At 37.9% G+C, this 22,290-nt stretch overlaps 1 protein-coding gene across 1 annotated transcript in view; it reads left to right on the top strand.

Annotated features, from left to right (window-relative positions):
- MYOM3 (myomesin 3) overlaps positions 1-22,290 on the top strand; it is a 209,580-nt gene that overhangs the window by 156,181 nt on the left and 31,109 nt on the right. The window contains exons 22-26 of the mRNA XM_053707175.1: positions 2,935-3,041; positions 6,434-6,478; positions 12,197-12,333; positions 13,557-13,701; positions 16,255-16,314. Of these exons, the coding sequence (XP_053563150.1) occupies positions 2,935-3,041; positions 6,434-6,478; positions 12,197-12,333; positions 13,557-13,701; positions 16,255-16,314 (494 nt within the window). The remainder of the gene's footprint in view (positions 1-2,934; positions 3,042-6,433; positions 6,479-12,196; positions 12,334-13,556; positions 13,702-16,254; positions 16,315-22,290) is intronic.

The raw sequence follows: 22,290 nt of genomic DNA, 5'->3' as shown, positions 1-22,290 counted from the left end.
AATAAATGTATTAACCCCAAAACAGCCGCTCACGGACCCCGCCGCAACTAAATAAATTGTTTGACCCCTAAAACGCCGCTTCCGGAGCCCCCCGCCACCTACATTTTACTTATTAACCTCTAATCTGCCCCCCTACACCGCCGCCACCTACATTATTCTTATTAACCCCTAATCTGCCCCCCTACACCGCCACCACCTACATTATACTTATTAACCCCTAATCTGCCCCCCTACATCGCTGCCACCTACATTATACTTATTAACCCCTAATCTGCCCCCCCTACATCGCCACCACCTACCTACATTTATTAACCCCTAATCTGCCGCCCCCAACGTCGCCGCCACTATATTAAATTTATTAACCCCTAAACCTAAGTCTAACCCTAACCCTAACACCCCCTAACTTAAATATAATTTAAATAAATCTAAATAAATATTCCTATCATTAACTAAATTATTCCTATTTAAAACTAAATACTTACCTGTAAATAAACCCTAAAATAGCTACAATATAACTAATAGTTACATTGTATCTATCTTAGGGTTTATTTTTATTTTACAGGCATGTTTGTATTTATTTTAACTAGGTAGAATAGTTACTAAATAGTTATTAACTATTTACTAACTACCTAGTTAAAATAAATACAAATTTACCTGTAAAATAAAGCCTAACTTAAGTTACAATTACACATAACACTACACTCTAATTAAATTAATTCCCTACATTAAATACAATTAAATACAATTAAAAAAAAATATCTAAAGTACAAAAACAAACAAACACTAAATTACAGAAAATAATAAACAAATTACAAGATTTTTAAACTAATTGCACCTAATCTAATCCCCCTAACAAAATAAAAAATACTCCCCCAAAATAAAAAAAGCTCTACTATACACTAAATTACAAATAGCCCTTAAAAGGGCCTTTTGCGGGGCATTGCCCCAAAGTAATCAGCTCTTTTACCTGTAAAAAAAGTACAAATCCCCCCCAAACATTAAAACCCACCACCCACATAACCAACCCTACTCTAAAACCCACCCAATACCCCCTTAAAAAAAACTAATACTAACCCCTTGAAGATCACCTTACCGGGAGAAGTCTTTACCCAACCGGGCTGAAGTCCTCAACGAAGCCGGCAGAAGTGGTCCTCCAGACGGGCAGAAGTGGTCCTCCAAACGGGCAGAAGTCTTCATCCAGACAGCATCTTCTATTATTATTATTATTATTATCATCAGGTATTTGTAGAGCGCCAACAGATTCCGCAGCGCTGTATCTTCATCCATCCTTGCATCTGCCAATAGGATTTTTCCTACCTTAATTCCGATTGGCTGATAGAATTCTATCAGCCAATCGGAATTGAAGGGACACCATCTTGGATGACATCACTTAAAGGAACCGTCATTGTTCAAGAAGACGTCGGATTAAGAGGATGCTCCACGTCGGATGTCTAGAAGATGGAGCCGCTCCGCGCCAGATGGATGAAGATAGAAGATGCCGTCTGCATGAAGACTTCTGCCCGTCTGGAGGACCACTTCTGCCGGCTTCGTTGAGGACTTCGGCCCAGTTGGGGATTAGATTAGGTGTAATTAGTTTAAAAATCTTGTAATTTGTTTATTATTTTATTTAATTTACTGTTTTGTTTTTTTGTACTTTAGATAATTTTATTTAATTGTATTTAATTGTATTTAATGTAGGGAATTAATTTAATTATAGTGTAGTGATAGATGTAATTGTAACTTAGGTTAGGTTTTATTTTACAGGTATATTTGTATTTATTTTAACTAGGTAGTTAGTAAATAGTTAATAACTATTTACTAACTATTCTACCTAGTTAAAATAAATAAAAACTTGCCTGTAAAATAAAAATAAACCCTAAGATAGATACAATGTAACTATTAGTTATATCGTAGCTATCTTAGGGTTTATTTTATAGGTAAGTATTTAGTTTTAAATAGGAATAATTTAGTTAATGATAGGAATATTTATTTAGCTTTATTTAAATTATATTTAAGTTAGGGGGTATTAGGGTTAGACTTAGGTTTAGGGGTTAATAAATTTAATATAGTGGCAGCGACGTTGGGGTCGGCAGATTAGGGGTTAATAAATGTAGGTAGGTGGTGGCGATGTAGGGGGGGCAGATTAGGGGTTAAAAAGTATAATGTAGGTGTTGGCGGTGTCGGGCGGCAGATTAGGGGTTAATAAGTATAATGTAGGTGGCGGTGGTGTCAGGGCGGCAGATTAGGGGTTAATAAGTATAATGTAGGTGGTGGCGGTGTAGGGGGGCAGATTAGGGGTGTTTAGACTTGGGGTACATGTTAGGGTATTAGGTGTAAACGTTACCATAGGAATCAATGGGATATCGGACAGCAGCGAACATAAGCTTTCGCTGCTTTCAGACTCCCATTGATTCCTATGGCATCCGCCGCCTCCAGGGAAGCGGATTGAAAACCAGGTACTCTGGGCCAGAATAGTGGCGAGTGTACCTGGTAGAAATTTGATAACTAGCAAAAGTAGTCAGATTGTGCCAAATTTGCATTCGGAACATCTGTAATGACGTAAGCATCAATCTGTGTTGGACTGAGTCCGGCGGATCGTATGTTATGTCACAAAATTCTACTTTTGCCAGTCTGTAGGGTTTGATAACTAAGGGGAATCAGGCTTGCCACAAATACGCTGCGGAATTCCAGCGTATTTGCGGTTGACGGCTTGATAAGTAGATGCCATTGACTTAAATTAGCCTACAAGAATCATTGCCTAGAAGTCTGCATAAAAAATATACTTCTAGAAAGGCGGTATTGCATGACATCACAAATGTACATTTCCAGGGGCAAAGTGTCCATAATATTTTGTTTGTTCAAAATATGGCAACCATGGTTGTAACTAAAACTAATGGATGTGGCAACTTCTAAAGTACTTTTTATTTTAATTAGGTCCAAGCTGATACTGACCAACCCATCAGAGAAAGATCTGGGTATTTATTCTGTGGAAGTCCCAAACACTGATGGAGTTTCTGCAAGTCACACTCTGACAGAAGAGGGTATGATACACTTCTTTGGTTGCTGATGTTGTTAGTTATGTATACAAATGTACATAATAAAGTTCTAAACATTTATTGTAAATATAATGCTAAGTCCTTTATGTAGTTGTCTGATATGTGAATATTTTTACAAATACACTATGAGATTTTAATCTTCATAGCTACTACCTTAATCACAAGAATGATTGGCAAGAGATAGATGACTAAATGCAATTATAATGTAAATTACTCTTCAAAAAAAAAAAATATTCCCACCTCCTATAATATCCTGTGTCCGCCATACTAAAATTTGTTTACCTACTTCACACCTTGATGCAGAAATGTCTAATTATAGGATAAAAGGTACTTGAATTGTACCCTGAATTCATGGTTTATTTAGAGTTCAGTGTTTCTCAACTCCAGTCATCAAGTAATCCTAACCAGCCAGATTTTCATGATATCTTAGCAAGAGCACAGGTGAAATAATCAGCTAAAGGGTGACAGGATAGTTACCATGGCTACTGATCAGCTTATAAGTTCACCTGTGCTCAAGTTAGGATATAATGAAAATCTGGCCTGTTAGGGTTACTTGATGACTGGAATTGAGAAACATTGATCTAGATAACTATAACAGCAAAAATATGATATTAGAGCATTCTCTTGCCTCCTTGTGATGGTTATATCACTTCCTCCGTACCCTTAATTCAAAGGTCTTCAGTAGTACTTTGCCAACCTGAAAATGTTATGTAATACCTCTACTTCTCTACATCATGTTGTAATTAGTCCTTATGTAATGTTACTGCAAATACTAAATAAAAATTTACCATTAGCCCTGTTAATGCCAGAACCACCCTTTTTGCAGGTACAGTGTTCTATTTAGTTCCATAATTGCTGCTCAGTCATGTTTAGTCCTACTCCTCAAACCATGTAACCAGAAGCAACAGTATCATGGTTTCTCATCAGTAGAAGGTTAATAGCGGGACAAACATCTGACAAAAATAACATAACCTCAGGTTGGCACCTTCTAGATCCCAAGGTGGACAAATTAGGTAATCATTCAGATGCCTATTGGCAGAGTGTTATGTCCCTTAAATGCAGATGAATAAAACATAAGAGAACAGAGAGCAACAAAAAAGGAAAAATAAGGAATAAGGTTTGAAATAACAAGACAGGCAAGCTTGATATTATTTAGCTTTTTAGGCAACTTTGTCTGCACCTCTAAATTTTAAGGTATGGAATTGCCCCTGGGGAATAGAGGGAGTGGCAAAAGAGATGCCCTATGAAGTATAAAATCAAAGGTCAAAATGACAAATAGGGGTAGATTTACCAAGCAGCGGAAGCTGCTATCTACCCCCGTACTTTCTGGCTAGCCGGAAATGTAAGTTAAGAAGCAGCGGTCATAAGACCGCTGCTCCTTAACTTGTCCGCTACCTCTGAGGTGGCAGACAGCAATCAGATATGATCGGGTTGATTGACACCCCCTGCTAGCGGCCGATTGGCTGCGAATGTGCAGGGGTGGCATTGCACAAGCATTTCACCAGAAATGCTTGTGCAATGACAAATGTCGACAGCGTATGGTGTCTGCATTTATCGATGTGCTACAGCGGATCATGTCCACCCGCACATTGTTAAATTGACCCCATAGTTTAGTGCTTCAGAAGATAACAAATGGTACCTTGTGCCGCATCTGACCTGAAGACCTTCACTGATTTAAAACAAAAACTACTTTTTTGTTCATGTTTCCATTGACATCTATGTTGTAAAATCATGCTTTATTAACTAAGGGGTCGATAACAATCCATGGTTTGATCATTTTTTGCATGTTTTCGTACAACAAGCACTTTTTTAAATTGACACAATCACAATCAGTCATTTTCCATTGTTTTTCAGCACTACAAAATCATTATTATAAGTTTTTAACATTTTTAAAAAATATTTTAGAATGTTTATTGTTTAAAAAGAAAGATAATCCCTTTATTACCTATTCCCCAGTTTTGCATAACCAAACACTGTTATAGAAATACAGTTTTTACCTCTGTGATTACCTTGTATCTATGCCTCTATAAACTGCCCCCTTATTTTAGTTCTTTTGACAGACTTGCATTTTAGCCAATCAGTGCTCACTACAGGGTAACTTCACGTGCATGAGCTCAATGTTATCTATATTAAACACATGAACTAATGCCCTATAGTGGTCAAAATGCATTCAAATTAGAGGCAGTCTTCAAGGTCTAAGAAATTTGCATATGAACCTCCTAGGTTTAGCTTTCAACTAAGAATACTAAGAGAACAAAGCAACATTGGTGATAAAAGTAAATGGGAAAGTTGTTTAAAATTACATTCCCTATTTAAAGGGACAGTCAACACCGGACACAACTTAATCCCATACCTTAGATCCAAAAAAGAAGATGCGTCTGCACTGTATCCCATGTTCAATACCTCTAACATTACATGTGTAATCATCCAAAGCACATACAGTTTTATCCTGTAGATATGGCCAACAAACTTCTCCTCCTCTGTCTTCTTCTCTATTAAATTACTCATTCACGGTGACGCTGTTTCTTTGCTAATGAGCATGCACATTACAATTTATGTCCGCTCGCCAGCCGAAATAGAAAGTGCAGCTGCAAATCACTGTGAACGCATGTAAAGAATCCAACCGAGCACTGTATTCTGATTGGCGGATGCCTTTAAAATGAAAGTTACTACGTAACGGTGGGGGGAATTTGGCCATATCTGCAGGAGAAAATCGTATGTGCTTTGGATGATTACACATAAAACGTTAGAGGTATTGAACATGGGATGCGGTGCAGACGCATCTTCTTTTTTGGATCTAAGGTATGGGATTAAGTTGTGTCCGGTGTTGACTGTCCCTTTAAATCATGAAAGTTGTTTTTTAAAAATTAAAATTAAAAAATCCTGTTATTAAAAATGGTATAACCTCCTTCACTTTCTTCTGCAAGATATTAATTTCCCACACAATTCTCCATGATTGTAATATAACCCATCTCTGAAAAAAAATATACAACATTTTTTCTTAATCAAAATTCTTTAGAGTTCCATTTTTTAACAAGAACTAAACAAGTGAAAAACAAATTTTTGGGAGGTTATCTGTAGAAAAGTATTTTGTGGCAGAGGCCCCTTTATTTGCAAAAGCAATTTAAGATTGTGATCACTCATCAAAACAGACAATATCAGACAAATTTGAGATAGGCCAGAATATTTTTTTTAAATTGTACACTCATATCTGAATAAAAAAAAAAAAAATGTAACTTCTGTATCTACTTAAGTATTTTGTATAACATACTTTGCAATGTCTTCAGTAATCTAGGACAAAGCATATCCCTGATATAAATTGAGAACACAAGTGCCGTCAGTATGTGAATGGTAAATTTTGGTGTCTTTTTTTTCAGAATTAGAAAGTCTAATGCGAAAAAGTCACGAGAAACAACATCCATGTAAGTAAAAGTCTCATGAATTGTTACTTAATTTTTTTTTAATTGTGTTATGAAAAAAAATGAAAAGTTGAGTACTGTTAAGTATTGTGTAACCTGTCAGTGTTATTTTTTTAATTTAAAAAAAAAATAAAAGATTAAATGATGAACAATTATAAGTAACGTCTTTGATAAGAATCGTATTACCTGTGAAGTGAGCATCTCAACATTTGTCATAACATTGTCACGCTCTTTAGTAGAATTTTCTTTAAGGTAGTTTGCACTGATGTCATTGCTTATATTGCCTTAAAGGGACAGTCAACAAAATAATTGTTGTTGTTTTAAAAGATAGATAATCCCTTAATTACCCATTCCCTAGTTTTGCATAACCAACACAGTTATAATAATACATGTTTTACCTCTGTAATTACCTTGTATCTAAGCATCTGCAGACTGCCCCCTTATTTCAGTTCTTTTGACAGACTTGCATTTTTGCCAATCAGTGCTCACTCCTGTAACAACGAACAAAGAAAGAAAAAAGAAAGAACAAAGAAAGAAAAAAATTAGCATATGAACCTCCTAGGTTTAGCTTTCAACTAAGAACACCAAGAGAACAAAGCAAAATTAGTGATAAAAGTAAATTGGAAAGTTGTTTAAAAATACATGCCCTATTTGAATCATGAAAGTTTGTTTTGGACTTGACTGTCCCTTTAATTCCTTTAGTATTAATACGATTCTGCAAAATCACTCAACAATTTTAAAATCACATTGAAAAGTTCCTCAAATGAGCAATATATAATGTAAAATTAATGAAAGTACAAAAAATAAAAACAAACAATAAAAACACAAATATAAACACAAACAACATTTTGTTCATATAACTGTATACTACTAGTCAAGTACTTAGATAAGGAAATTAGTAATATGTTAAAAAAAAGTTTACAACCATAATAAATAAATAACTTTTACATTATAACTTACAAAAAAAAAATGTTAATTGTGAAGTTTATTTGTTAATCTAACTACTGTACATTTAATTATCTTGTAGTCATATAATTTGAAAATACAGTGAAAACCATAAATGTTTCAGGGTTAATAAAAATATCATTATGCTGGGGTTTTAAAAAGCCTAAAAATAAATCAATCAGAAACGAAATCCTCATTCACAATCTATTGGCAGTTGCTTTTTCATGTACGCTAAGTTTAAATGCAGTCACGAGAGTGCCTTTCAAAGTAGAACTTGCAAACTGTAATGAGCATTTGTGACCGTGAGGTCCATAATGTAAGTAGTTTCATGATTTACAGTTTAAATAATGTTAAAATCAATTAAAGAGTCTTTTGCATAGAAATTCATAGTCGCTATTATGTTTTCAGTTCACGCCAAAATGGAAACTGTACTTTTACAGTTTTGGGAGACCACCCAGTTTTCATTTTGAAAACAGGTACTTAACACACAAAAAGTCCTTTTCAAGAGGTTTTTGGTTGAAACTCATTCACTACAGAAAGGTTTTAAGAAAGAAAACAATATGTGGTGATCACTTGAGAAGCTTAACTACCAATTCTGTTGCTGAACTGTTACAGTTCGTGGATTAGTAGGGATTTGGCAGAGTCCCTGTCTTCACCTGCGCAAGTCTTTGTGTTGCTGTCTCACTTCTAAATTCTGTTGCTGAGCAAAAAGCCTTTTCGGAAGCAAATCACCGATAGATTGTGATCGAGGCCATAACTGTTAAAAACTTAAAGGTACAGTCTACTCAAGAATGTTTATTGTTTAAAAAGATAGATAATCCCTTTATTACACATTCCCTAGTTTTGCATAACCAACACTGTTATATTAATACACTTTTTACCTCTGTGATTACCTTGTATCTAAGCCCCTGCAGACTGCATCCTTTTTTTCAGTTCTTTTGACAGAATTGCATTTTAGCCAATCAGTGCCCTCTCAAAAGTAACTCCACCACAATGTTATCTATATGGCACACGTGAACGAATGCTCTCTAGCTGTGAAGAACTGTCAAATGCATTCAAATAAGAAGAGCCTTCAAGGTCTTAGAAGAAATTAGCACATTAGCCTACCTAGGTTTAGCTTTCAACAAAGAATACCAAGAGTACAAAGCAAATTTGATGAGAAAAGTAAAGAATGGGAAAGTTGTTTAAAATTACATGCCCTATCTGAATCATGAAAGTTTAATTTGGACTAGACTGTCCATTTAATGGACAAATCCACAGATAATGCTTTTTGGAATGATTGGAATAGGAGTTGAAATGCAGCCTTGTTTTTTTTTAAGTAATCTTAAAAGTGCTGATTGTGGCAATAAATACTGATTGTGATAGCTCAGTGCTTAAAAATGCAGAATTGGAATATTAAAACTGGTCTGGGGTTGCTTCAGGGCAGCGACCAAGATGGCAGACTTTAGTGCTCTGCGGGCTCACTGATGAATCCGCTGCTTATCAGTGCTTATAATCTACATCCATGTTTAGTTTTTGCAGGATCTGAAACGATATATAATACTGAGCAAATTGATCTGTTTAGCAGCCGTATACACTAGTGCTAAGGTACTGGAACGGTAGGCCTGCAGTGGCGATACGTGAGTGTCTGACAACGACCCACCATGGAATCAGTAATGGCCGCTATCACATTATGGGAGAGATAAAGTTTCTCATCCAGAGACACTATAAGGACTTGGAGCAAGAGCTACACAGGATCCTATAGTTGCCGATCTTCCCAGGGCCCCTAAAGATAACTGAGGCACTAAATGGGACCGGTAAGGGATCGTCAGTTGGGGCAGTGCCAGGTACCTCTTTAGAGCAAAGATCTACATTGGTCCCAATACAAGAAGTTAATGCCCCGACCTACCTGAACAAATCCGTGTCTGCACCCCTGCTATCAGAGCTGCTCAATCTTCAGCTGATGGCCACACACGAGGAGCGCAGCTCAATAGCGGGTTGGAGATGTCCGACTGCTACAAAATATAAAGAGAAACAGATCTTTCCCCCTTCATGGGAATTGAAGATGGTAATAAACGTATGCCTCAGGAATCTTCTGCCCCCCATTACCAGAATGGAGACACAGATTTACTAAGACCACAGAGACCCTAAACTCGGCACCTGAGCAAATAGAGATCAAAGTATTTTTGAGCCCCCAATTCAGGAGAAGAGTTTCTATCTCATGGTCTCTACAGAGAAGTGGTGTGGGTTAAGCAGTTTAATGTATATACCATATTCATATGTGAGTAACGTATAGAACTCTTGTTGGACTCCTTCATGAAAACATTAACCGTTTGATTATAGAAGATCCCCACCAGCTTAAGATATGGACACTGCAGATATTATACTCACCTCAACCCAAAGGGGTTTGCTAGACAATACTAATATGTACAAAATGTTTAAAACATATATTGTTCAGTACCTATATATTTGACTAGCTTACTATTTGATCCCTAAAAATGCAATTAACAGTACTTGTGATGACTTGTTGTAGCTTCTCCCGCATTTATTGTGTTGTGCCTGGTTAGTGAGATAGGTCTTATAAATATCTTAATGCATCTTGTTACTACCCTTGAGTAATTGACTATTTTAGCCTCTTAGCTGCATATCTGTACATAACTAGGTACAACATAAAACGGAGGTGTTTATTTCCAATAGACAGACGCAGCCTGTGTAGCATCATTTCCTCTTTGCCTATACCTTATTCCTATGACAATATTATATGTGTTTGCATGTTTCACTATTTTTGTTGTGCCTCATTAGAGTAATCTTAGCCCTGACACCAAACCTATTGATAACAAAACCTAGGTAGGCTCATATGCTAATTTCTAAGCCCCAAGAGACTGATAAGTTCATGTGGGTCATATAGATAACACTGTGTTAATGCACAGGGAGTTATTTAAACGGACACTCAAGTCAAAATTAAACTTCATGATTCAGATACAGCATGCAATTTTAAACAATTTTCCAATTCACTTCCATTAACAAAATGTGCACAGTCTTTTTATATTTACACTTTTTGAGTCACCAACTCCTACTGAGCATGTGCAAGAATTTACAGCATATACGTATATGCATTTGTGATTGGCTGATGGCTGTCACATGATACAGGGGGAGTGGAAATAGACATAACTTAGCAATTTAATTAACAAAAATCTACTACTCATTTGAAGTTTAGACTAAGGGGCATATCTATCATGCTCCGGAAAGAGCTTGAGGCCCCATGTTTCACACACTAGTGAATTTTTTCACCACTTTTGATTGGAATATGCATAATCACATGATTTATGACATTAGCCAATCTGATTCAAATATACATTATAAACTATCACTAACAAATCAAATTGCTCGATACTTGTGTCATTGATCACTCATCAGAACTTGTAAGTGCCATTTGTTACATTCTGTATTGTTACATTGTGTATTATACTTTGAAAGTATGTATATGTGAAATTAGTATTAAAGATAAACATTGATGCTAAGATTAGGACACCCAGTGTAATATTTTAGACAAGGATTTTATAATTTGAATTGATGTTTGATTCAATATAATCTTAAACTGATAGCTCAAAGGGATAGCCCACCTAACTTTAAACTGTCAAGATTCAGATACAGCAGAAATTAAAATCACCTCTGTATTGGCATGCTATTTTCAGTGTTTTTCTTCCTTCTCTTGAATTTCTTTTTCAGTAAGAAATGTAATCTTATATGCCAGCCCATTTTATAACACCTATGTACGGGTGGATTTTAAAGATAGACTGCAATCAGGAGGGGTTAGACAGTTGCAGAGAGAAAACTGTCTCAGCTCTTAAAGGGACAGGAAACCCCAAAATATTCTTTTATGATTTGGATAGTACATACAATTTTAAACAACTTTGAAATTTACTTCTATTATAAAATTTGCTTCATTCTCTTGTTATTCTTTGCTGAAGGAACAGCATTGCATAACTCATCTATTTAGCCAATCACAAGAGACAAATGTGTGCAGGCACCAATTAGCAGCTAGCTCCCACTAGTGTAGGATATGTGTGTATTTTATATATACATATAGTGGTATAAATAAACACAGAGATATGACAGACAACATTGTTTAGAACAAAAAAAAGGAACTTAGGGACATGTAAGTATGTTTTTAATTGATTTCTGACATAACATATATATATATATATATATATATATATATATATATATATATATATATATATATACAAATAAAGAATTATGGGAATATGCGCAGAAAGGACCTCAGGAACAAAATTAGTCGTTTGCTGCCCAAGTCTATCTATCAAACCTGGGGTATCCCCATATACTCCTAGTTTGATAGGGTACAGATATAGAAACAAAGAGAAATGATAGAACTGAAGGGCGCACTTGACAATCACAAATCAATTAAAATTCAAATTGAAATTCACGTTAGAACAGAAACTCAGGAGTGTGCACGTGTCTGGAGCACTATATGGCAGCAGTATTGCTCCAGACAGGTGCATGCTACCTACCTATGTATCAAAGAATACCATGACAAAGCAAATTTATAATAGAAGTAAATTGGAAAGTTTTTTAAATTGTATGCTCTTTCTAAATTACTAAATAAACATTTTGGGTTTCATGTCCCTTTAAATTGATAAAAAGATAAGTAAATAAAGTTATTGGGAAAAAAAAATAGAAAAATAACAGATTACATTTGCCACTTGAACATGTGAATATATTGTTTTCTGGCTAAAAAAAGTGTGCACTAATTCACATACTTGATGTTTTCAGTGATAAAACTAATATCTGGATGGAATAAGGAAGTTTTGGAGACTGGGGATGTACGACTCTGGTTACAAATTGAAAAGCTGTCCCCTGCCGCAGAATTAGAAATGATTCTCAATGATAAAGTAATCGGAAACACAACGGTATGTCTGCCTATAATTTCACATTTATTGATTCCATTAATACTATCTTGCAATGTCTGTAATGTTGAAACAGATAGTTTGAATAAAAGTCTGAAGAGACCAACACCATTTGGAAGCAGAACAAATATTATCCAAGCTCAAACCCGTAAGCAGGTTTACCTGTGTACAACAAGTTAAAAGTAAAAAGTTAACGTGCGAGCAAAACCCAATGCGCGCTAACTTCAGGACTTTGGATATTGCAACCACGTTAACTTTTCCCCATAGACTTAAATCAAGCACGCTGATAAAAAAAAAGCTATAATGCTTAGCGATTGCGAGGTAACCAACAATACGTAAGACCTACAGAGCTAAAGCCGAAGGTAGTTATGAATATTTTACATTTTTCTTCACATAGAAGAAAATGTTCTTTTTATTTTTAAATAATTTTAATAATGATGATGTTTTTTGTAAAATATATATCTATATTTATATATATCAGAGGAAGAAGGACTCCCACAAAGCATAAGTATAAACTCAGTATTCTTGAGTAGCAACACGTAGAAATTGATACAGGCTAATTTAAGACACTATGCACAAAGCACTTTGGTAAAAACAATTGTTGAAAATGTATTTGATATGCATTAAAAGTTCACACAGAGACTGTGTACAAACACACTCACTCACGGATTACTGAGAGACAAGGGTAAAGGTGACGTCATCTCTAGATACTAGTGACTAGATACAGCCATACCTTACCTTAAATGCCTTTGTCTATATTTATATATCTATATAAATATATACAGGTATAGATATATAAAGATATAGATTTTTTAAATGGTACACTCTAGCTGAATTAAGTTTGATCACCATGTTCCTTTAAAATTAGGCAATTCCTACTTTAAGTAATAAAATGGTTTGGTAAATAAAAGACATGTACAAATATTAAAGATTCTTTATCAGTAAGTTAAATGAATACCAAAAATGTCTAACGTCTGCAGCATTCAGCTCTTTCTGGTGCTGGATTTATTGGGAAAAAAATGTAACGCACAAATATCTTTGCAAATCCAGATATTTATGTGTTGCACTTTTTGCCCTATATATCCAGAGCTGCAGCCCATTATAAGGATTTGTAATGAATACCAAATATTTACATATGTCTAGTAAATAATCAGATTGTTTAATTTATTATAATATTTTTCTCTGTTAGTATATACTTTAAATCAATTACTTTTTCTCCCTCCTAGAAAAGGAAGATAACCTTTGATAAGGAGAATGGTCTAATTGAGATATTAAAAGAAGACTTTGGTGAAGAAGACAGAGGCACCTACACAGCAAAGGTGGCTGATGGAAAAGCAGGAAACAATTTTAGTGTGACACTTACTGGAGAAGGTCAAAGAATTTTCATATTTATCATCTTAGTTTTTGTCTATAGATTTTAGACTAAAATTTTAAGATTTACTTATCTTATACATGATATGACCGTTATGACTTTCTGTGGATTGAAAAATTCTTGTCCACTTTATCTGCTGTATACATCCAGACAAGAGGAGTATTATGTTCTCAGTGTTCTCCACATAACATTTTGCCAGCCAGGTGGCATTATAAAGTAGCCGGGTGGTCGCAGTGTAATACTTTATAAAAAGATAACATTTTCTGCTTTCCAAAGCACAAATTAATTGCACAATTTAAAATAAACTTATTTAAAGATAATTTGAGCAATAAACATTGAAACATTTTATTATTAGCTGATTTTAGCTTATTTATAGTTAAAATTGTAGCTAGGTGGCTAGTAAAATCAATCGGGTGGTGCACCCATTAAAAAGATGCTGGGGAGAATAATGGTTCTTATTACCATGCTTTTTGGAAAGTTCTAAATAGAGTCAGATTTAATGGCAGTTGTAAGGGGATTTTGGTGGGCGCTAAGAACTCACAATAATTATTGTAGCCCCAATTTGCAAACGTGTAAATTGTTACTAATTTGTAAATCATGTCTAATAAAGGGACACTCAAGTCAAAATAAACTTTGATGATTCAGGAAGATCATTCAGTTTTAAGACACTTTCCAATTTAATTCCATTTTCAAATTTTGCACAATCTTTTTATATGCACACTTTTTGGGGAACAAGATCCCACTGAGAATGTTCACAAGCCCACAGGGTATACATATACTAGTCTGTGATTGGCTGATGTCTGTCACATGATACAGGGGGCCGGCAAGGCGGCAACATGGGAGAAAAAATTAATTTGTCAGAAAAAAAAACTTCTGTGTATTTGAAATTCAGAGTAGGTGTTATTGCCTTGTCTTTTTATTATGACCTTGTTAATTATACAATTCTACTGTATTCAGGACACTGAGGAAGGTAAATGGGTGATTTAAAGGGGCATCGTATTGTACTCTTTAATGTGTTCACAATGATCCATTTTACTTGCCAGAGTGTATGAAACTGTTTACAAACAGCTTGTTTATCTTTATTTTGACATTTGAAATAGCAGTGTTTACCTGTTGAAACCACTGTTTATACTGAAAATATGAATACTGCAATATTCTCTAAAGAAAAACTATATAAAGAAGCAGCAGCAGAAGTTAATCTCCCAGCGCAGGAGAGAGAGAGAGGTTTTTGCAAATGGTTTAGCTCACTGAATCCCCCACTGCCTATAATTATAATGCCTATTTGCCATTGTGTAAAGAGAGAGATAAAAAGGGTACGTCTGCTTTTCCTTCAGGCTCAGTCCATTTAGTATTCTGCAGCAGCATAACAAGTCATTGGAACACATTAAGGGGAAACACATTGTACAGTGAAGTGCCCTTTTAAATAAAGAAAACAGGTATAAGTAGTAGAAAATAGTGACCCCCCACCACTAGTACCGTACACTATTGCCATGTAGCTTTGTGGCAAGCAATCTTAGCACATCACAATTTTTAAGGTCTATAACCACCCTTGATCTATGTGGCCCCTCCAAAACTCCATACCACATGAGAGTCAAACCAAATCCTCAACTCCATGATCTCCCCACAGCAAAAACAAAACACTACACCATCTGCATCCTCATACACAAATACCCTAGATACTGACACTAATATGTTCTAGCAGGTCCCAGAGACAGTAGTAACTATTGCACTTGCTTGACAGCTGCTGTAGGGCTTTAGCCATATTTTGATCTGCTCAACCCTCAGCTATTGATAGCATCTTGACTTGTATAGGAATTAACCCACATTTAGCAATAAAGATCTTTCCATAAAACTATTCTAAGTTCTCAATTGATAAACTATATACAGATCCTAGGATATATACCTATCACCAGTGGCATATTTAGGATTAGTGCTGCCCCCCCCCCCCCCCTCCCAGGTTTTAGGGCCTTTTTTAGATTTTTAATATTTTTGGTGAGGATATAATGTGACTTTCTTTCCATGGCATTTTCAAAGTAAATGTTCAGGTTCAAGTGCGCATGTGTATGTGTGCAAACTCAAAAAGTGCTGCCCCCTCCCCCAAATCTGCCTCCCTAGTGCCTTGTTTGCCTAGGCTAAAATATGTCCCTGCCTATCGCCACTATCCATATGGGTTATATATTTATATAGTTGAATAGTTCATACAGTTTACCACATACAGTTTATCTATATTAACTATTTATTGCACAAACCATAGCATAGTAAAACATTTCAGTTCAATGGTCCACATTGATTTCCCTGCCTGCTGGAATTTAAGTTTGAACAACCAATCACTTGTGCCGCCCCACCCCTGTTCTCACACAGTCAGTTGCACAAGAGCAAGGCTTCCAGGATGTTTTCAGGCTACACCACAAGGGTTACCAAGCTGTGCCCACAGATTTATAAATTAAGCCCAATGCCTCTTAGTACACACATGAGAAGGTACCCTATGTTAATAAGATAAGCTTTGATTTTGAGTTAACATTTTTAGAATATTTTAATATTCATATTTGCAGATTTTGATGGAATACTGTCTGAGTCTAAGGCAAAGAAGAACCAGTGGAAAAAGAAGCAAGGTAAAGTATAGACATCTTCATATGTACATCCTACATTGTGATACATACAGTAAGTGGGTATAATTTAACTGAAACCAAAAGCCTGTTTTATATCATGTCAGTTTGTTATACCTCTTCCCCTTGCCTCCCCGGCTCATCTCTTGGAATTCAGTTCTTAGTTTTTCCTTTGAATGAATTTAGTGTGTTTGGAGCACAGCTCATTGTTTACTAATACCTGTGGATTTTGATTACACAAGTTTCCAATTTGACCATTTTTTGTTCCACTTTAGATAATGCAAGCAGTTGTGTATTTATATTTTTAAGCTGCCCTAGGCACTGAGAAATTGGCTGCCCCTCCCAACAATTTTAGCTTTTTGTTGTCTAATATATTTCTAAGAGACAGAGGTCAGAGACACTTGGCAAACAGGGATCTGCAATAAAATTAATAATTAAAATGTTTGTTAGATCATAAGTGTGGGAAGACCTTGTACCATAGAACTATCCTTCAAAATCTGAAGCCCTACTTAAGTCCTGTTGTCCTGGAAACAATTCTAGTTGACCTAGGCTAAAATACTTACTCTGAGGTTCTAGTTCACCTTCTCTACTGCCAAAAGATTTTTAATCATTCTTTAACGCTAATGTTTTTTTTTTTTCTTGAACCTACGGTATTTTATGTCCCTCCCTATTTGAATGAGTAAGTAATGAAGATTCTGCATTCTCCTATAATAGTAAGCTCAATACATTTGCCTATAAGAAAGAGCTTAATACATAATAAGGAATCATTATTCACCTTATAGTTTTTAAATATGGGAAAAGTCCTAACATTTAGGTAGTCATTGCTTTCTCGATTGCTCACTTTATTATGGCGTTGTGTATCTTCTCATGTAATTCCTCTGTGCTTTATATTGTCACTGTTTTCTGCATGTCTTGTCCTCACCATCTGTATATTCAAATTTGTCCTACTCCTCCTCCATTTCAACCTGCACAGTGCCTGCTTAACTGCAGATTCCCTTCTTACCCATTGTGATGAATGACTAAGGGCATTTGGCCTATGTGTTACCTCATATTTATACCCCATGTGAAACAGGAAGTCATGGTTGAACAAGTTCCTGTCCCTAATCACCCAGGTATACTTAAAAATGTAAAACATCAATGGGAATATACTTCAAATATATTTTCTCATATAAATTCATAGGGGTGCCAATAATTGTGGCTCACATATATTTAACAAATATTTTTTTTATATATAAACCTGTGTTGTGTTTGCAATTGTTTGATATCCATGAGAGCAGAATATTTTTGTTTATTTTATTTAACAAAAGATCAAAAGGTTAAACAACAAAGACACATTTTCACAGCCTTCTTTGCTCATATTTATCAAGGGTGCCAATATTAGTAGAGGGCACTGTAGTTCTAGCTGTCCACCTTAGCTGTGTTGCAGCAGCTTGTTCAGGATCCTATTCTAAAGTCCCATGCAGAAAATCTTTTTCTAATCACTTTTACTTCTGAGTGCATTCTGCTGTTCCTGAATCAATGCAGGCCCATTCTCAGCTTTAACATCCTTGTGAACGTCCACTACCAACAAACCTGTCCAAACGTGCATGACCTGCTATGTCGTCAAGGTCTGACCCTTACACATAACACACATGACTAATGTACTTTCTCAAACAACCCAACAACATAAATAAAGACACTAGACTTAGCATTTTTGCAAATTGGCCACAGCTCCTTTATTTAAAATAAATAACTTTTATAGAAAAAACTTTAATAACTCAATAAATAACAGTGCAAATATTGTAACCACATTGTACATAACATACACATAAACAGTGGTGCTAGTCCATACTAATTTCTTTATATCTATGGCCGTCACTCCACCCACTGGACCCAACCGTGCAAGTGATTGAGCCCGTCAGCAATAAACAACATAAGTCTCTAAGGAACCCCTTGCCCTTAGAGACCCCCAACTTTAATTCCCCCATGGGAATGCAAAATACCACCACACTAACAATTGGCCATAACCTGCTGTAATTGTAAGGGCTAGCCCCCCCCGCCACAGACTGGCCTGAAACCTCAGCCCAGTAATGCCAACCCTGCAACTTTACTTAAAACCTCCTTAAAGTCAAGGATAAACAACTGCAGACCAAAGTCATTGAGATGCACCCCATGCGGCAAATAAAATTCACCCTGACCCACCTCTGCTAAGTCTGGATGATGAACCACCGAACCACCCAGTCTCCGGACAAAGGACCCCATAAGCTTGTTAATCTTTCGCCTGCTTTTGTCTAACCGCACCGGATCCCAAGCTGCTCTCCAAACCCTCCTGGGCAAAATTTCAGACCACACAATCCTCAGTGCAGGGTATAAATACACCAACCTCCCAATGTCCTTCTTCATGCTTCTCACCAACTCCCTCTGTGGCAGAAAACCAAGATTGTTGCCCCCAGCATGAACCAACAACACAGTTGGAGGCTGAAAGTGCCTGCAGTAATCCACCACCAGGGGCAACAACCTGTCCCAACGGAGCCCCCTAACACCGAACCATTTAACATCACAGCGGGACTTGGGAAAACCCAACTGTAAGCCATCCACTTTAACTGAAGCCACTCTCCGAGCCCAATAAATAAAAGAGTGGCCGACTAGCCACAAACGTTCCACACCTAGAACACAGAAAATAAAAGTAACCAAACTACATTAAACACCCAACTCAGGACGGACATACAGGCAAAGTCGCCCAGATCCCCACCTACCAATGCCCTTAACTACCGTATCATATAAACCCCTCACTGAAGCCTCAGTTGCCGCCACTATGCGGAAAGAATGAGACCCAAATTCCCTTGTATTAAAACCCAACTGACTCAATGACTTGTTTAGAACCGCCCTGAACTGGAACTGCAACAAAGGCCTAGCGTCTTGGTGGACCAACAACGAACCCCCCACCAGGGGCCGGACACCCAAATAAGTCCTCAGACAAAGCCAAGGACAAACCTCTAAACCACTGGGAAAAAGGACTATCATCCTACCCTTTCCCACCTGGTCCGTTTTACTCCTCCTCAAAAATATCTCGACTTTGGAATTAAACAAGGACACATCCGTCAACGCCAAACCACTCATGGAGGCTAAATTTTTACTAACTAGCTCCGATATTCGGAATGCCCCAAAAAAGGTGAAAACAAAAGCCAAATGGAACAAACAGACCTCAAAATCAGACACACATACTACCGCTAATACCCGATAATACTGCTTAGCAGCGAGAAAGTAATAGGGCGCCTCCAATCAGAAGGAGACCTAACCGAACCCTTTTTCAAACTCTTGAGGACTTGCCGAACACAAAAACCTTTAGTAATATCTCGCAAACCTAATAGCTTAAAGCGAAAGGCTAATGCCGTCAAACGCCTGTCCATAGCAGAATGTGACAAGTTCACAGACCCCCATTCCCACATCCATTCCAACAAGAAACCTGTGAGGTCAGATTCCCCTTCACATACCACTTTGGAAGACAGCCTGTACTCCCATTCCCACCCCACTCTAGAGTAAGCCACCCAAGTACTTGACGCCAGTGAAGCCTTTACCATTCCACCCAGTCCTCCACTCCAAGCTGCCACAGGGAACTCAGGCATGGGCAACCCTCCACATCTGCATGAGGGGCCAACTCCCGAAACCGCTGCCACTGAAAGCGAGAGAGGGAGTCTGCTATAGAATTACAAACACCTGGAATGTGTTTAGCCTTAATGCAAACATTCATCCGCAAACATTTCAGGACCAGCAATCGCAACAATCTCGTCGCCGTCAATGTATTCAACGCATACACGACTCCCATATTATCCGAATAAAATACAACCGACCGATTGCATAAATCCACCTCCCAGACAAACGGCAAAACCACAATCGGGAACAACTTCCAAAACACCAGGTTCTTAACCAAACCCAACGTAGACCATTCAGCCAGCCACTCAGCAGCACACCAGTGGCCCATGAAATAGGCCACAAAACCACAACCACCTGCCAAATCATTCACAAGCCCCAGCTCCTCATTGGACACTCTAACTGTCTGAATCAAAGTCGAGCCATTAAAGCCCATCAAAAACCGCCTCCAAACCCTCAAATCATCTTTCATCTCTTTGGATAGCCGTACAAAATGATGCGGTTTTAACACCCCAGCAGTAGCCAACAATAACCTTCTGCAGAAAACCCTCCCAATCGGGATAATCCTACTCGCAAACTTTCCCACCAAGGATTGGAGCTCTTGGAGCATATCCTTCTTTGCCAGCAATGAGTGGTCAATAACTTCTAATAGGTCAGATACCTTGTGACTAGGAAGCCTACATTCCATGTTCACAGAATCAATTGTAATGCCCAAAAATTCGAGTGACGTCACAGGTCCCTCGGATTTTTCAAGTGCAATGGGCACGCGAAAGTCAAATGCCACCTGATGGCAAACATCCCTCAAAAGCTTACAAGCCCCCGAACCAGCTGGACCCACAAACAAGAAGTTGTCAAGGGAGTGTACCAATGACGAAAGGCCCGACCGTTCCACGACAACCCATTCAAGAAATGTGCTAAAATGCTCAAAGAGCACACATGAGATGGAGCATCCCATGGGCAAGCACAGGTCAACATAGTAAAGGCAATACACAACAATCCAACAAATGGTGTGATGTCGGGTGCACCGGCAGAAGCCTAAAGGCCGCCTCAGTGTTAATTTTTGCCAACAATGCGGAAGGACCCGCCTCCCTAACCAAACCAACTGCCTGATCAAAAGATGCATATTTAACAAAGGCCAACTCCTGCGGAATACCATCATTAACCGATCCCCCTTTAGGGAAAAATAAATGATGGATTAGCCTGAACTTTCCAGTCTCCCTTTTTGGAACTACCCCAAGGGGCGATATCCTAAAATCTACAATGGAAGGACCATCAAACGGACCAGCCATGCGTGCCAAAGACACCTCCTTCCGCAGCTTGTCAAGGACCACACCTGACCACAAGCAAGCAGGCTTCAAATTACCGCGAAAATCCCCCACAAAACCCTTGTGAGGGAATCACAAAACCAAACTGGAAACTATGAAGCAACAATGCCGCTTTCTCACGAAAACCCCAACGTCTAGGCTACAAGACGAGTCAAGGTTCCATTACGCCTATTTTCACCGGAGTCACCCCCTTTGTCAGTCGCATCACTGGCTCCGCCTGGCTTACCCTTTCGGAAACACTTCGCATAGGGGTGGGAGCCCCCACACCCAGAGCATTCATGTCCTCTGAGCAGCTGCGACCTTGTCCAGGTAACAAAACAAAACCCCACCCTGGTCTGGGAACCTTCCAGAAAAAAACAATTGCATATATTACAAAGGCCTGGAACCAATTTGTAAAGGTTTTTGGCAACTTCCTATATCGTTTTTTCCATTCTTCCTCCTCCTTCTTAGCCACGTCCTTTTTGGAGTACTCAGGAATCTCAAAAGACTGCTCAAGAGGGAGAAGGGAGAACAACTTAATAAATTCCCTCTTATAGATTTTCACTTTCACCTCTAATGTTAGATGCATCCCCAATGGCCCGATGGAGCAGAGGCATGACTGAGACATCGCCGTGTCGGCCACCCTAAATTCTGCCCCATTAACCGGCTTAGGGCCGACGCTAGGGGGCACCCATGGCAGTCCAGGCCTTTGAACTGCGACAGTGGCACCACCCTCCTCGACTACGGGGACTCCCCAACCCCGGAACACCCGGTGCACCGGCCACAGGGACCCATGCCCTCTCCTCAGAGGCTCCAGTAGCAGAGCCGACCCCCTCCAACTTCAACAGCAACTCCCTCAAACAAGCCACTACTCTACCAGCCACAGAATCACTTTCAACACCCCAAGCACACCTTTCCATTACATCCCTCCCCCGTACATTCAACAACCCCATCTCACCTGACGAATTTTCCGCCAAATACTGACCCCCTGAGAAGCCGTAAAGCGTTGCCTGGATCCCGCCTATGCGTTGCTCCATCCTCCTTTTTC

Source organism: Bombina bombina, chromosome 3, assembly GCF_027579735.1.
Source record: "Bombina bombina isolate aBomBom1 chromosome 3, aBomBom1.pri, whole genome shotgun sequence".
Classification (NCBI taxonomy): Eukaryota; Metazoa; Chordata; class Amphibia; order Anura; family Bombinatoridae; genus Bombina; species Bombina bombina.
Note: the sequence above shows the minus strand (reverse complement) of the source record. Positions and strands in the feature narration are given on the sequence as shown.